Here is an 18,085-nt window from a genome sequence, read left to right on the forward strand (position 1 = left end):
GCTTACGTTGTTTTAACCGAGTCCGCTTTAGAGAGTCTCCTCACCTTCAATACCTCATATGAGGAGAAACTCCCAACTAAACCGCTCGAAGACATGACATTTAATTGAGATAAAATCATGCCTCCTCTGCAGGACTCCATCTTGCTCTACTGAAGAACTTTATTTGTGAATTTCCTAGAAACGTCTTTTCCATGTCTCGAACTCAAAACCTCCAGCATGTAAAGCTGATGCTCAATCATTGAGCTAGAATGAGAAGTACATATGAGTAGGTAATTAACAACACTAAAAGTTATTGTTATGAATACATTATGTGACTATCCATATTTCAAACTCCCAATTTTTTGTATTCTATCATTATTTTTGTATTTATTGTATAAATTATCATATCTTTATATACATGATCTAATTTACTCACAAAATATACATTAATAATTTTATTCTCCCAGTTACAATTGTGTCAGCTATACTACTTAATAAAGCAAACAAATCATTTTTCTTTAAAATACGTATAATACACTACAAATAAAATTGCATTTCTTCACACTTTTAGGTGAGTGTGAACAAATTAAAAATTTTGTCACGCTTTTTAATGTGTAGAAATATATTGAATTAAAAGTGTATGAAAATTTCTACACACTAAAAAGTGTGTAGAAATAAAAGTTCACACTTTTTAGTTTTATTTCTACATACTTTTTAGTGTGAACTTTCATAATTATTTTGTCACACCTCACTTGTTCACGGTAACTTTTTAGTGGACAAATGGGATGTGACAAAATAATTATGAAAGTTCACACTAAAAAGTGTGAACTTTTATATCTACACATTTTTTAGTGTGGAGAAATTTTCACACACATTTAATTTAATATATTTCTACGCACTAAAAAGCGTGACAAAATTTTTAATTTGTTTACACTCACCTAAAAGTGTGAAGAAATGCAATTTTATTTGTAGTGATACCCCTACCTTTTCAAAAGTTTTCTTTTATAATTAACTTATATACCTAAAATACTCTTAATTAAACGAGAGCAAGCACCCGCGCGTTGCGGCGGTGAGATGGTGGGGGTGATAGGTCATAGAGTGTGATAGCCAAATGTCTTAACCGTACGGGCTCCGCCCTCGGATTTAAAAATTCGTCGAAGGTATATCGAATGACATCTCTAATGAAAGAGCATTAAATTTTAAGAACACCCATACAATTTTTATAATTTATCGATGTACGGTTTTTGAGATAAAAGATTTTGAATGAGTTGGAGGAAGAAATGATTTATGGAGGAGAGAGAAAAAAAATGTTTGGTTGAGATTTGAGGAGAGAAAAATGGTGTTAGATAAATATAAAATTGATATATGGACATTTTGGGAAAGTAAATGTTGAAACTTAAAATGTAAACATGGGAGATCTGCTTTATAATATAGTATAGATATAATTATAGATAATGGGATTAGTATATCAGAATACAAATAATTTTACACGAATTGTCATAGCGTGTATCACATTTCAATCATGTGCATTTTAATGAACTTTCAGATTTTGTTCATTGTATGTATCCGACCAATAAAAACCTTACAAGTGACAACTTATATGGTTACCACATATACACGAATACATGCAATGTATATAATTTAAAAGTTAATTACATACAATGCACATAATTAAAGTTCAATACATATTATAACAATTTGTATAAAGTTGCTTACTAAATCTAAACTCAAAACTCTTGAAAAACTAATCACTTACCTTTGTATCAATGACCAAACCGCCACCAATCATATTAAAAATTATGTCAATGTTTTTTATTTTCCTTATTTGAAAAGGGTGAATAACCCGATTGAATCGTGTAAACGGTTCAACCACAAACACGGCCTGGTATTTGTGTATATAAACCAAAACAAAAAAAACCGGGTATCATAAAACCGGTAAACTCATTGGTCGGTTCAACCAATCGGAAGAGTATATATAGACCAAAATCGGCTTTAATTTGAAGGGTATACTTTATACTTTATTTCCTACGTAAACAAAACCGCCATAAAAACCTAGTTTTCTTCTTCTCACAGTTTCATCTAGCTTTCCGTCTACATTCAACCAATTTTTTTTTATTCAGAGGTGTGTATGTATATCTATATAATCCGTGTTATTATCAGTATAGTTGTTGTTATTGCCAGTTATTTATTATTTTATGTAATTGAATTATTGGACGATAAGTGTTGTACAGGTTTACATTCACATATAAATTCGGTAAATTTAGGGTTTTATTGAATCTGCATTACTATTCTATTTCGAATTAGCGGTAACAATCACACAAGAACCACACTGTAAAAAAAGTTGACACATCTGCATGACTTTTAACACGAAAACCGCATTGAAATTTGCTAATTTATATATATATATATATATATATACATATATAAACGGTTACACACAATCGCAATGTGGTGAACTTCACCACATTGGGACGGTGTGGCATTCGGTGTGGTAATGACTTTCACACCGAGACCACAAAAAGAAACCATAAATATCAGACTCTAGGTAGTTGTAAACTTTTTTTTTTTTCTCAGCGTAACAATATTACTATTGGTGTGTAACAGGTAGAAGACATGGCGTCGTTTGCTAAACCAGATAATACATTGAAACGTGCTGAAGGTGAACTAATTTTTATTTTATTTTTTTGCTTTTTCAAGATAATTGTTTTTCGATCGATTATCTAACTATATGTGTTTGTCTTGTGTGGGACTACGTATAGAGCTGATTAATGTTGGGCAGAAGCAAGATGCTCTGCAAGTGCTTCATGATCTTATAAAATCAAGAAGGTATCGTGCGTGGCAGAAAACACACGAAAAGATTATGTTCAAGTACGTTGAGCTTTGTGTTGAACTGAAGAGAGGCAGATTTGCGAAAGATGGGCTGATCCAATATCGCAATATATGCCAACAAGTTAATGTTAGTTCGTTTGAGGAGGTGATAAAGTACTTTATGGATCTTTCAACCAAGAAGGTTGAGGTTGCACGTAGTCAGGCAGAAGCTTTAGAAGAAGCTCTAGATGTTGATGACTTAGAAGCTGGTATAAGACCCGAAGATTTGATGTTGAGTTCTGTTGGTGGTGAGAAGGGAAATAAATGTTCTGATCGGGCTTCCTCGTTTAAGTTTTTGTGGGAGACCTATCGAACAGTTCTTGATATATTGAAGAACAACTCCAAATTAATGGCCTTGTATGCGGTAAGTTTTGCTTAAAGTTAAAGGTGTTGAAGTATTAGTTAATCTTATTTAGTTTATGAATGTGATCATATTGTCTTGTATACTAATGTCACTCAGTTAAACATTGTTTACTCTCTTTTATGCAGGATACCGCACATCATGCTTTCCAGTTCTGCAAGCAATACAAGAGGAAGACAGAGTTTCGTAGGCTGTGTGAGATAATCAGGAACCATCTTGCAAATCTCATCAAATACAAAGACCAGAGGGACCAGCCAGATTTATCTGCTCCTGAAAATCTGCAGCTCTATCTTGATACAAGATTTGAGCAGCTAAAAGTTGCCACTGAACTTAAACTCTGGCAGGTTTGTCTTGGTGTGTTTAGATATTTTATGCTAATTACTTGTCTTAGTGTCTTAGTTTGTCTGAGGTGGCAATATTTGCATGGGTTGAGTTATGGGTTGAAACTGTTCTTTCTTCATATGGGTTGGGTTGGATTGGCTTGATCTGCATTCACTTTACACCATTAATGTCAATGATACTGACTGCCACCATGAGGGGTACGTGGGATGTGGATAGGCTTACTCCTACCCTCTGGTTTTACAAGGTAATAACATTATTAGAATAAGAATCTGGATAAATGAATAGAATACTTTAGCAGATGGCAATGCATTAAAAGTAAATGGTATTAGATTGCACCTCTACTGAAATTTGAGATCAAACAAATCCCAAATCAATCCATCCAGAAGTAAATGGTATTAGATTGCACCTCTAGTGTGTTACCATGATCTCGTTTAGGTGATGTGAAGAGGTTCAGATGTATTTATGTATATGCTTTCTTTGTAATTTTATTTGCAGGAAGCCTTTCGTTCTGTAGAAGATATATATGGTTTGACAAGCATGGTCAAGAAAGTTCCTAAACCGTCTTTGATGGCTGCATATTATGGAAAATTGATAGATATCTTTTGGGTTTCTTCCAGCCATTTGTATCATGCCTATGCATGGTTTAAGCTTTTTCAACTTCAAAAGAGCTTTAATAAGAACCTCAGTCAGAAAGACCTGCAACTGATTGCATCCACAGTTCTCTTAGCTGCACTTGCAGCTCCACCTTATGACTATACAAAAACAGCATCACACTTAGAGTTGGAACGTGAGAAAGAACGAAATACGAGGATGTACAATCTTATTGGATTTAATGTCGATGTGAAGCCAGAGACTAGTGAAGTGGTACTAATTTGCTATCTACTGAAATTTTCATTGCATTTATTCTTAATAGGTACTAATTATCTTTTTTTTTTTTGAACGGTCGGTACTAATTATCTTTTATACTTGTTTCTTTAACAGCTGTCCCGTTCTATTCTTCTTAAGGATCTGGTAAGATAAGACTCTTCAATAATTTAATGTTTTACAAGGCTAAGCAAAGATGCTTATTGAGAGTGCAGATAAAAAGCTCATAATAGGATGTTTCTCTGTAATCTTGAAATGCTGTTGTCCTTTTAACAGGTTTCCAAAGGTGTAATGACCTATGTAACGCCAGAAGTCAAAGATCTCTACCATCTTTTGGAAAACGAGTTCCCCCCTCTATATTTGGCTTCAAAAGTTCAGCTGTTGCTGTCAAAGATCTCAAAAGTTGGCGGAAAACTATCTTCCACGTCGTGTGTACCAGAAGTGCAGCTGTCTCAATATCTTCCCGCTTTGGAAGAAGTTGCTACTTTAAGATTGCTTCAACAGGTAAACTATTCAGAACTTTTTGTTCCCTTAGTCCTGTTATATATTTTTTTGGTAATTTTGGATGCTATTTCTTGTTCTAGGTATCACATGTGTATCAGACCATGAAGGTTGAGACTCTGACCAAGATGGTCCCTTTCTTTGACTTTTTGGCTGTCGAGAGGATCCTTGTAGATGCTGTCAAACATAAGTTTGTAGCTATGAAAGTTGACCACCGGAAGGGTGCAATTACATTTGGTGACTTGGTTAGTGTATTACTCTCCATATGACATACCTCTAAGCATTTTGCTTGCATTTATCTTTCTCATGATCAAACTTACAAAAATATATATATACTTTTACCTAATAGTTACATACCTCTAGCTAGGTTGTCAAATGGAGAATGGTATATCATCTTGTCCTGACTTTTTTCCACTGTCAGAGTTGTTAAAGGATTAACGCGCAAAAGGTTCCCCAAGCCTCAGAGACTAGCCCCAGGCTACGTGGGCCTCATGAATGCCATTTTCAGCATATATAAATACTAATAAATGTGTATATAATAACATTCTACCAATTAAAATTTTAAAACAAATTAGTCAGCTAAAGTAACTACATGATACAAAGTTACAATACTGGATACATTTACCCAGTTAGGCCTTAAAGGTCAAAGTGTTAGACTTGATTACATCCATAATTACGATATAAAACAAATCATGATTTGAACTTGAAACCTGGCTGAAGTCGGAAAGAGGAATACATAATCTAAGTAGTCTTGAGACTAAATCACGCCTTGTGCATCTTATACATGTGCTTTGTCTCGACACTTCAAATCCCAAAACATTGTGCTTCTGTGTTTCCTTTGTGTAGCATTTACATGATCATATGTATTCGGAATCCATATATTTTGGATTATTTCATGCTCATTGATTGTTTTGTTATGTTTTCACTTTTCCCATTCTAACAATGCATCTTCTGTCTCCAGGGCTTTGAATCTGACCATTTACAAGGCCACCTAAATGTTTTTGCCGAAAATCTGAATAGATCATGGTTTATGATTTTTCCATCTTCAAAGAAAGGATCCAAATTAAGCGACATGCTTCCAAGTTTAGGAGAGATAATACAGAAAGAGCACAAACGGCTTCTTGCCAGGAAAACAATAATTGAGAAACGTAAGGAAGAACAAGAACGCCGGCTATTTGAAATGGTATTCATTTCAGTAATAATCTGAGCTGCATAATTCTGCTTGATACCATGCTTATGCTTACATATTGACCATAATTGGTTTATTTGTGATTCTGGGTTAAATTTGCTCATGAAGGAACGAGAGGAGGAGACAAAAAGACTACAAGAGCAGAAAGAAGCTAAAGAGGCAGAACAGAGGAGGCTTGAAACTGAGTTTAAAGAAAGGAAACAACAAAGAATCCTCAGGGACATTGAGGAACGGGAGCGAGAGGAAGTACAAACTTTACTCAAGGATGCTGAGAAGTTCATCAATAAGAACAGAATGAGGCCAATTATTGATGGGGTTAGTAGCTTCCCTCTTCTACTAACATCTTTCTGCATGGTTCTGACCCAGAAAGTGACTTCTTTTCTTTTCTTTATTTGTCTACAGAATGTGACAAAGCAGACCATAATTGAGTTAGCACTGCAGCAGCAAGTTAGAGAAAGGCAAGAAATGGAGAAGAAATTACAAAAGCTAGTTAAAAGAATGGATCATTTAGAAAGAGCAAAGAGAGAAGAGGCAGCGCCCTTGATTGAAGCTGCTTTCCATAGACGTCTAGCTGAAGAGAAACTGCTTCATGAACGTCAAAATCAGGTATTTTGTGAAACTGTGTTACATTCTCTGAGAATAAAATTGATAATTACATTTTTCAATAATTTGTTTGATCTTTTCAGGATGAGATTGATAATAGCCGAGACAGTCATGAAGGAAAGGTTAGGGAAAAGTATAGGCTTCAGAGGGTTATGGAACATAAGGTGTGTTCAGAATATGAACTCTATATCACCATTACTATTTAAATGCTTTTCTCTTCTATCTTATTTCTTTTGCCATCCTTTCCTTTCCGTCACTTTTTCTGGTGACGGAAAGTAATGCTACTTTTACGATATTATTATTGTGCTTACTAGTATTGACACTTATTACTGTTCTTTCATGCTGTAGTTCAATGTTAGCATATGTATGGTTGAAAATTGTTTCAGTTATATATTTCATTTCCTCAACAGATCCAATTTGCGGAAAGAGTCATGGACAGTCGCCAGGCAGATTATGACAGATTGAAAGCAGAGAGGGAAGAACGAGTCAGCCAAGTCCTTAAGGCACGTAGAGAGGAAAGGGAAATTAAAAGCAAAATGCAATACTATGTGAGGACTGAAAGGGAAAGACTGGACAAATTGCGTCAAGAGGAGGCGGATCGCAAGCGTGAAGGTATTACAATAACATTTGTCATCTGAATGGATAAAATGATTAAGAAGTCATTATGCATTTTTTTTTTTTTTGGAAAGTTTTGGGGTGTTTTACTTGTTTCCTTTATAGCTTACTTTTTTTTAACAAATTTTACACATTAGATATAAATATAATCTAATCTAAATCCACCAATGCATAAGTAAATGGGCTTTAATTGCTACTACTTCTAGCTGATACTAATGTCACTTTGTTTTCCTATTCAACCTCTATGGTATTCTTCAAATATGCAGAGGCTGAAAGAAAAAAGAAAGAAGAAGCTGAGAAGAAGGCAAAGCAAGATGAAATATATCAAAGGCAGAGGCAAAGAGATCAAGAGGTGGAAGAAAAAGCTAGACAAGAAGCTATTTCAAGGGGAACCCTTAATGACAGGTCTCCTCAGATTTCTGGACCAGGAATCACTGCCCCACCACCGGCTCCAACACCAGTACCATCAGCTGCCGCAGCAAGACCAGAAACTTCTGCTGGGAGGTATGTTCCGCCTTGGCGTAGAAGTGAACCTGCAGCACAGGCATCGGCTCAAGCCCCGGCCCCACCTGCACAATCTGATAGAAGGACCTCTCGTAGGAATGATGAGCGTGGGGTGCCACCAAGAGACAGATGGTAACCCTTTGGTTCGTTTATCCGGTTTTGACCCCGAGGGGTTGAATATTGTTTACTGAGATTTCTCCTGAGATTTTTCTTTTGAAATCAATTTTTGTTCGTACTTAATTCAAGAATTTGAGAATCAAGTATGCTTTTCTTTTTAATCAAAACTTTGTTCCTACTAAACGCCAAGCATTTCTTTCTCTCACCTAGATATTGTGAAGGAGGATATTTACAAATCCATCGTTTAGATACACCCCAAGGAAAACTCTTGATGTGATTAGATAAACTATCTCTAATTCAACAATTTTATGTCCTTGAGACCCGCTAAGGTCACTATAAATAAATTCACATTTGTTTAAGTGACCCAAATCATACTGATTTATATAAATCCTTGGTTCATTTAGAACTCCATACCAACCTCCTCCTCGAGGGTAAAATCTCAAATGAAATTGATAACTTGTCAAATGTGCAACTACTTCAATTTATGACGTCCCTATGGGAGTAATTTCCAATTTCTACAATGAACATAGGACAATTAATTAGTTTGACAGCAACTTGTAACTAGATTGACAGCAAACACTTGGCATCAACAAAAACAATCATTCTGTGTGCTCAGGGCATTTATATCAAATAATAAAGTGAAACGGATAATATGGCCTTTTTTATGAGAGTTTGGAAACTCTTTTTTTGAAATATATCTCCAAAACTTTCTTTTTTCCTATGAATAATCTAATATAGACTCTCTTGTAAATACATCAATACGTATAACCATAGCTTAAAATCCATGCTCTTGACTACCAAAATATAATCTTGAAAGTAAAAAGTAACTTAAAATCCATCATAAGAGTTGAAAAGGGAAAGACATTCTACCAAGCTGGTCTTAACTATCACGGAAAAACTAGCCATTGGAGCAAAAACCAGTCAGTCTTGAATTCTTAATCATAAACTAGCCATTGGACACAAGAACTAGTTGGAAAATTGAGAGCCAGGTTAATTTTTAAAATTTTCGATACAGGTAAGCTGCTTCAACTATATACCGTTGTGCTGTAAAAGAGTTTGGATAGAACCATGTCCATTGGAAAAGAAGACAAGTTATGGATCACAGAGAAATGAACGAAGTCACTTTCCTGATGACAAAAGTAGGGAAAGCATTAGTTGTGTAACTTATCACAAATAATGACAAAAGATCAGGATGATTATGTCTTCGAATTAAGTAAATGATACGAGTGAGAAATGTGATCCAACCGTAGCGTATACAGTACAAAAAATATAATTGAAGTACCGATTTCTCTATACATACATCAAACTATCAAAGTTATTCCCAGTTCACAACATTACAGAATCAATCAAACTCTGTATCCCTAGGAATTCACTTCCATTTTCTCTATGAACAATAGAAACAGAGTAACTGTCACTCAGTAAAATCAAAATTTTACTTCCATACGCAAACCACAAGCCAATGTCTTTCTGTGTGTACATAACTATATATACAAACTCATAATTCCCTCTTTGTACGTAAATTTTTTGAAGGATATATTGGAAGATATAAATGCTATAAATTTATCCTTCACATAATCTGCATCCATCATAGGACTGAAACTTACTTCCCAATCTTTTTTTTACTATCAAGAGTAGATGTCCTTCCGGTCTTTGAAGCTGGCGAACTACTAGCAGCTGCAGGTTTCTTTGCTGTTGCTGAACTAGTCCTGTTATGTACAAACATTGTAGAATAATTGTAGTATTTTAAGAGAACATAATTGCATTAAACTTTTTGCAAGCAACTTTATGACAAGTAACTATACGCATTGAAATGATCTGGGTATGTTAAACGTGTGCAAAATCTAATGAATTGGGATCTATTATTTATAATGACATGATTTATGCTATCATATTCAATGTATTAATTTTTTGTCTTTTTCTTTTTGGAAATGCTATAAAGCTCCAAGTATAAAACTATGAAAAAAATTTGATGGGTAAACCATCTCCAAATTACTGCAGATTCTAATGATTTGGGATTTATTATAATGATATAGTTTTTCTATCATATTCGTATTAAGTGATTATAAGTAAAAAAAACCTGACTGAGTTATTTTTGTGTAAACCCAACCCATATGTGTTTTAAGCCATTACCTAACCATCCATTTTGCTACCTCTAGTGTATGTAATTAAAATTATAAGCTATATGCTCTAGCTGGTGATCTAAAAGACATACTTGCTTTGTGGGCTCTTTGCTGGTGCTGTAGTAACTTTCTTGAGTTTGGATGCCGCACTAGTTGCAGCTTTTGGTGGGTTTGAGTCAGCCTCGGAGGACTCACTGGCTGCACCATCATGGTCATCATATTCTTCATCCCCACCATCACACGCATCTTCTGTATCTCCTCCCTCCTTAGCTAAAGCTGCCTTGAGAAAAGCAACCTGTTCTTTCAACTGCTTCAAATCCGTGTCATCTTTATTGGACTTAGCAGCACCAAGCTCAACCGTAGACACCCGTTCAGCAAATTTAAGCGTGCTAATTGTTTCTCCTACTGTATCCGGATCAGGACTTACATGAATAAACATCAAAGTCTTGGCTTGCCCTCCTAGGTATTTGAAAGACTAGCCAGCTTAGTTAAATGACAAAATAAAAAATTCATATGAAAATATAATGTTTATGAAAAAGCGTTACCGAGAGCATCTTGCAGCAAAAGGGTGAGTTTACTGTTTCTGTAAGGAACATGTGTGCTTTTTTGGGCAAGAGATGCTATCACGTCTCCTAAAGCAGAAAGTGATTTATTTATAAATGTTGCTTCCTTTAATCTATCACCTGTAGCTTCTGTTTTGTCAGCTCTTTCACTTCCAGCAAGATCAACCAGATGCATACAACCTCTAACCGTTGAACCAGATGTCAAGTCTTTTCCATTAACGTGAACCGTAACACAACTGAAAAATATTATGCATGGTCTTTCATCATTTTTTACATAATCAACCAGAGGGATAGTGAAAATATTTGCATTAGTGAAAAAAAGTGAAAAAGGGTTTATCATCTCTAACAGGTCAAATGGGCAAAATCAAACTTCTAGTTAGAAGAAGAGAAGAGTAGAACGGGTCAATAGTAGCCCAAAGTGCATGTTTAAGGATTAAAACCCCTGAAATGCTGTAAACAAAAACTAAAAATTGGTATTGTAGCTACGTGGTTTTATAATCATATATGCAGAAGTGTTTAAGGTCAACCCAACGCGGAGCCATTACAACCAGTACCACAATGACCTGATTTGACCTGATACCCAACTGGTGAGGCCAGCCCATTTGCCACCTCTAACATGGGATATTGTAATAACGGGAAGGGGTACAAGAATTACAATGTGGGTACCTGTGAGAGCGACTACTACGATCATTCATTGCAGTAGAACCCACTGCACGATTTTTATGGCCAAGCGTCATTAAACGTATAACATCTTCTGTTGTTGAAACAGGTACAAGAGTTGCATCTGGTACATTTATCCCGTTCGATGTACCCAGTCGAATTTCTAATGTGATCAATGGTTAAGATAAGCAAAATATGACGAAAGAAGAAAACAAGAAACAATATGTGACTATCGAACAACTGTGTCGTATAAAAGGATATTTCTTGCTAGCTCCATCTGCACAAAGAAGATCCCTGACCATTTCATTGTAAATTTCAAGCATCTGGACACAAACTTCATAAGCAATCATGTTCTTCCTCTGCTGTTGGATATCAAACAAATCATTTAATGCCCTGTAGTTTACGCCCATGGTTTCTGGTGCAAGGTTTTCGGGTCCAGTCTGCAAAAGCATAGTGAAACATTAGGGAAAACGATATGAGCTTTTTTTTCCAGTACCATCATAACAATTAATGAATTCCTTACCATTGTGAAAGTTTTCCCTGATCCTGTTTGACCATATGCAAATATGCAGATATTGTATCCATCAAGAACAGAACGGATCAATGGTTGGGTGTCTGTATATACTGATGCTGCAACACAAAAAGTAGATAAAATAAGGAAGAGAGAAATTATTCAAAAAATGGATTAGTTAAATAATACTTGTAAGGAACACGTAGATTTTGGAGATGTAACTGACATTGAGTTGCAGTTGGACCAAAAACTCTATTAAAAGTGAATGATTTCCGTTGCTCTTTTCCACCTTTTGCAGAAGTAATAACTTCCATAGTTACATCATCAATGCAATCCACACTGCTTGGCTTTTTACCTTGTGTTCCAGGCAAAAACGGTCTACTTCTGCAGTAGACCCTGATACTTCCTTTTAGGTCCTGCACTTGATTATACAACCTTCGATTTTCATCGACAACCTTTTTGTACCCTGATGCAGCTTGAGCCAAACTACTTATGTGCTTACCTGACAAATTAATATTTAATGTTTAGTCAAGATTTGAACAAAAGGAATAACTTGGCTGTCGATGGTGGCAAGTTGGGTGGGTCAGGCAATGGGTTGAAACACTTGATCTTACCATAGATTCACATAGTTCACATCTGGGTGTTCCTCTTTGTGTAAAACAATAATGCGCTAATTATGATTGAAAACACAATATTATCAACATATTAATCAAAGTTCATTAAAAAAACGATTAGGAAGTAGCATTCATTAGTTATAGACTCTACACAAATTTCAACCCCGTCAACCATTTCCCATTTTAGCTAATCTTAAACCCAAAACACCCATTCAGAAGTAAATATTTCTAAAATCTCTACCGTAATATGATTCGGAAAATGTACCTAAATTATTGACTTCCTCTTGATAGTTTGTTCTTAGTAACTCCATATCTGCTTTTGTGGCGGAAAAAGTATTCTTCAATGCCTGTATGATATAGCAATCTCTATTAGTCATGCGTTAATAAAAAGCGTTATTGTCACTAAGCTAGTTAATTAAGGTGAAGAATATACTTGTATCTCTTTATGTTGGTGGTCGACCAGCCTTTCCTGCTTTGCATGAGTCAGTTTTAATCTCTCACATTCACCATTGACCCAATTGTAGTATTCCTCTTCCTTGGCATCTTCAGCTGCTTGTCTTTCCATCTCTTTCTTCTTTTCTATATCTCTCTTCCTTTGAACCTCTTTCTTCTTTTCCACTGCGATCTTTCTTTCCGTCTCTTTCTTTTCCATTTCTTTCCTCCATTCTGTCTCTTTCTTCTGTAGCGAGTCATCATCATTACTAGTTGACTCCAGGGTATCATCGATGGTTTCATCCTCTTCCATCTCGATTTCTACATCACTGATGGACTCATCATCTATGATTTCATCCTCTTCAATCTCATCATTTATATCACTTGTCGACTCCATGGTATCTATGGTTGCATTATCTTTCATCTCATTAATTGCTAAACTAGTGGAAATATTTTCTTTGTTTTTCGTCTCGTTCTTGATATTACCAGTGGACTTAATGGTATCTGTGGTTGTATTCTTTTCCTTCTGATCATACACCATATCAGCGACAGATTTTTTGGCAGGTATTGTTGCTCTTCTGTCCATCTCGTTATTTACCTCAGAGGGATTTTTGATATCTGCGTTGGCTTTCTTTCTCATTTCGTTCATTATACTGCTAAAGGACTGTCGTGCAGTTAAATCAAATGTATAGTTGAATAAGTCAGTGAGCCAAGTAATGCAGAAATTGGAACTTAGAGGATGTTTCTTTTTTGGACTTTTAAACTGGTTTAATATTTATAATTTATCTGGTTTACAGTTTATGGGAAAAAAAGGGAAAAGAAGGCGCACGTATGAGGATAATTTTTTTAAAACATGCATACACAAAAGGTGATAAATTGTTGACTAAACAGTCTTAATGTTTAAACTTCATGGCTTCAGATGTTATCACTAAACGTCCAAATACGTGACAAGTATTCAGACTTGAGCCACTAAAAAAATACAAACATGATCATACCTTTGTTTCTTCCTTTTTCGTTGTCTCTGAGCTTGCATTTTCTTCCTTCTCGTTATTGTTCACTTTTGCGAGTGGCTGTCAAAAGATTGTTTTGAATCAATGGTGTCCACAAAAGCTTTCCATGAAGAAAAAGGAGTCTGCATGAAAATGCTATAAGTTGACGGATTTCAGAGCAACATACCTTCAAGAATTCCTCTTTCTTGAGGTTTGTTTTTGATTTGATATTCGTATCGCTACTAGTGTCCTTGGGGGATGGCTGCCATGTAACCAGTCAAGGTTTTTTTGAATCAGGAAGTGTAACAGAAACTATAATACGTTATGTAGCAAGCTTGTCAGTAGTCTCAAGTATACCTTTATTTCTGCATTACGAGCTCTAAGAAGAGCCTCCCTCTCTTGCAACTTTTTCTTATTGTTAGCAATAACTACACGAACCTGTAACAACAGTATTAGTAATTACATTAGTCCTTTCGTTCAAATCATCTACCTCTCATGCACCAGAAAAGTAGAGGCGTCAATTTCATCCTATTTTGACATCGAACGGGTCAAAGGGTTAAACCAGAAAATAAAGGTTAAAGACTAAAAGATAATAGTTTAAATAGGCTGAACATGATGAAAATTGTTCTTAAATCTTAATGTACTGTTTATGCATACAACCTCCAAAACCTTTTATTAATAGAACTGATATTTATTAAAATAATATGGTTTTCATAATTCTATAACCTGTAGAAGACGGTACTGGGTGTTACTTACTTACTTTCCTATCGTTTATACAAAATTTAGAAAGAAACAAAAACGTGTTTTGAGTCGACCTAACCCAACTCATATTAAAGCTATCTGGTTTTGCCCCATTACCCAACTCAACCCAACCCAACCCACCCTCTTATTTTGCTACACACAAGAATTTCTGATCTTCCAAATGGGCATGGATCGATGACTCTTTCAAGCATCTTCATTGCTAATAGTATGCACAGCTGCTTACCTTTTCTCTATGGCTGGTCAGTCGACGTTCAAACGCCTCTGCGAGTTTACTTAACACGATCTCAACTGCCTGTGCACAAGTGTCATAACAGTTAAAAATACTTTCTTGATCTTGTGAACTGATTACAATAAAAACAGCTTTGTAAGCAATTCAAAATGGAACATATTATATACATTTCCAAGTGAGGACTCACCACGGGAATATCTTCTGGCTTCTGATCCGAAAGAAGATCACGCACACGCATATGAACAGGCTTACATATACAAGAATTACTGTCAGAGCATTTTATTTGTTGCATTCTTCGCCAAATTAAAAATCTAAAAACACACTAACCTTTTCTTTATCCTCTTTCCAAAGATCACAACATTTATCCATATCCAATGAATTACAAACCATTTGCTTCCTTTCTGTAGAAGGTTTCGGATTCCCTTCAAACTTAAATGTCCCTTTTGCACCCGCCTTTTTCCATTCACTGTATGCCATCAAGGCTAGTACACAGTTCACAACTCTCGATAACTTCCCCCCCTATACGTCACAATAAATACAAGTATATAAACAAAGTCCAAAAAACGAGCACCCCTACTAATGCTAAAAGATCATTCTGCAAACTTTACCTGTTCTAAATCACAAGCTTCAAAAGTTGGAAGTCGTCTTTCTTCTATTACCAAAAGAAAATTCCGAATATTTTCAAAGTACGGGCATTGAGACAGAGGTGCTCCATCAGGTATAACAACAGAATCACAAGGTGCTTCCACCACCTTAGAAAACAAATATACACAATTTGAAACAATTTTTACTCAACAACATAACCAAAACGAGATAACAACAAAAATGAAAATCAACAAGTGGGTAAAGAACATTACTTTAGAAATAGAACCAGGCTCAATCTTTTTAAGAACATTACAAAGAATAATCCCGCTTCTTAACCCCATTCTAAAGTTTTGTTCTGAAGGCTCAGCTGGCAAATCTTTTGCAGCCACAACGCCTACCATCTTTCTTAGCCAACGTGTTGCCTCATATCTTTTTGTTGCTGAAATGTGTAAAACAGCCCGAAAATGTGAAAAAAAATCACATACATCCTTTTAACCAAAGTTAGTACTACAAATTATAATCACATTATACCTACAACCTCTACAATGCATGAACACATATTTTCTAATTAAACGCATACATACATTTTCATTAAACGACCAAAAAAAAGAATAAACATACATATTTTCGCGTCACTTTTGTGGGAGGTATATACATTACACAATTCTTCTCCATGCTCCAAAAGAACATCTTCAATCAATGATGTCACAGTAAAATTTAAGATATCATCATTATCTGCCATTTTATAACGAAAAAACGCGCACCCCCAGAAATCCTAACTCTCTTATGATCCCAAAAAATTATAACTTTCTGGTCTCTTTCAAATGTTATCTATAAGGAAATGAACATTGTAACATGTTTGAACATAGAAAATGATGTTGTTATAAACAAAACAGAAAGAATATTAAATATTGTTAATAATCTATGTTGTTAGAAATAGATATACTTTTTTTTATTTGTTCTTTTTCATCATCTTTGTGTATATATATATTTTGTATAATCAACTTTTGTATTAAAATTTGAATGTTGTTTATGCAAAAGGAAGTTGCTATGTGTCTGAGATATAGATAACCCGTGTCTTTCGCCATGGAAGCAAAGGTCCTAATTTAATTAATTACTTACAAGGTTATTTTACTTACATGGGTGGGTGTGGGCCGGTCTTTTTGGTCTGGGTATCAAAAGTCATGTTCAACTTTTGTTAAGAAAGGCAAAACCGTCGTTGAACGATGTCGTTTTTTTACTGGAAGTGTTAGGGTGTAAAAATAAATGGTTTTATAAGGTGGAACAGTCGAATCAGGTTTTAACTACTTAACCTATACAATACGAATGTCCGTGTGATCCGGCATTGATGGTTAGCAACGGTCGTGTGGCGACGGTGTGGCAGCAGTAGTGACGCTGTAGTGATGCTGACAGCAGTGGTGTCGTGATGACGATGGCGGTGTGCGGCGGTGGGTATTCAACACCTAGCTATTTCTACTCTTTTATAAAAATTCTTGATTCCCTCCTTTTAATAAATACAAGAAAGTTGCATTAAAAATAACTCAAATACCCTTAATGAGCCTCTTTTAATGTAGAGAGTTATCAAAAATTATCCAATTTGCCCTTAATTTAGTAATTTATACTTTAAACCTTTATTTCACTAATTTATACTATAAGCCCTTATCTTCTAATATATTTCAACTTACACCACTAGACACTGCCGCCGCCGCTAGTAGTCGCTGCCATCAACACCCCTCGCCCTCACCACCAGACATCGTCATCACCACCACTGTCGCATTGCGTTGGTAACGTCCTAATATATTTATTATAATATATCTATACTCCTTTATAAAACAAACTCAACTCACCTCCCTTAAATTTAAGAACCTGATATGTCTAATTTACACTCTATTTTAATACATCTTTATTTTTATTTTATACACTAGGATTAAAATACCCTTAAAAAAATTCAATCGCTCTCTCTCCCTCACGTAGAAAAATCCCCTAACTCACACTTTGTCCCTTCATCCCCCCTTCACATCTCACCGTAAAAATTCATCACATCGCCGACCACAATGAAATTATTTTTACATTAATCATCACACCGTCACCGCCTCACCGCCGTTGCATTACACGGGCACCAATCTAGTCTGAATATATGTTAGATAAAAACAAGTTAAGTTCTAACTAGCTAATAAAAAGTAATTGGCCCGGGGACTAACAAGATGTTTAAAATCAATTATAATTAAACTCTTTTAAAATTCAAGTATTCAACACCTACCTATATAACTATATTAAATTAAAAGAATAATGTTTAGATAAAAACAGGCAAATTTCAACTAGCAAAAGTAAGTCATTGGTCCTATTGGCTGGGGAGCTAGCTAGCCCATTGTCAAGAGACACACTCATTAAAACAAGTTGGTGACATAAAATACTTGACCGAAAGAAGCCCATTTTTTTTATAAGTGTGACTTTGGTTGCTACCTTTTAAGGTGATGAGAATCAGATGAATTATATATACACTCTCTTGTAAAAGTTGGTTTGAAAAAGGAAGACTAAACAACTTTTATATTGTATGAGATACATCACCACTCGTTACCAAGACATAAAAATGATGAACCTATTTTTATGGACTAAAGTTGGTTTTGTGCACATGATAATATGATATGTATCATTACTTTTACATTTTCTTTTAATA

The 18,085-nt window shown here is 35.2% G+C and overlaps 2 protein-coding genes across 2 annotated transcripts; one reads left to right on the forward strand and one right to left on the reverse strand.

Annotated features, from left to right (window-relative positions):
- Positions 1–2,592: 2,592 nt before the first annotated feature.
- On the forward strand, positions 2,593–7,967 carry LOC122596086 (eukaryotic translation initiation factor 3 subunit A-like). Its single transcript, XM_043768603.1, has 13 exons — positions 2,593–2,638; positions 2,739–3,211; positions 3,337–3,552; positions 4,046–4,414; positions 4,532–4,561; positions 4,691–4,918; positions 4,999–5,160; positions 5,877–6,098; positions 6,213–6,419; positions 6,507–6,710; positions 6,791–6,871; positions 7,118–7,319; positions 7,589–7,967. Exons 1-13 carry the CDS (start codon positions 2,593–2,595, stop codon positions 7,960–7,962), a joined length of 2,814 nt encoding a protein of 937 aa, XP_043624538.1. The 3' UTR covers positions 7,963–7,967.
- A 1,497-nt stretch (positions 7,968–9,464) lies between these two features.
- Positions 9,465–16,215, reverse strand: LOC122596830 (kinesin-like protein KIN-14I). Its single transcript, XM_043769481.1, has 18 exons — positions 16,030–16,215; positions 15,681–15,847; positions 15,432–15,575; positions 15,151–15,342; positions 15,011–15,070; positions 14,818–14,886; positions 14,190–14,270; positions 14,020–14,094; positions 13,839–13,913; positions 12,845–13,507; positions 12,677–12,758; positions 12,024–12,299; positions 11,810–11,916; positions 11,548–11,726; positions 11,293–11,454; positions 10,609–10,862; positions 10,156–10,522; positions 9,465–9,649 (listed from the first exon to the last, which is right to left on the reverse strand). Exons 1-18 carry the CDS (start codon positions 16,148–16,150, stop codon positions 9,544–9,546), a joined length of 3,180 nt encoding a protein of 1,059 aa, XP_043625416.1. The 5' UTR covers positions 16,151–16,215; the 3' UTR covers positions 9,465–9,543.
- Positions 16,216–18,085: the final 1,870 nt, after the last annotated feature.

This window comes from Erigeron canadensis, chromosome 4 (assembly GCF_010389155.1).
Source record: "Erigeron canadensis isolate Cc75 chromosome 4, C_canadensis_v1, whole genome shotgun sequence".
In the NCBI taxonomy this organism is placed as follows: Eukaryota; Viridiplantae; Streptophyta; class Magnoliopsida; order Asterales; family Asteraceae; genus Erigeron; species Erigeron canadensis.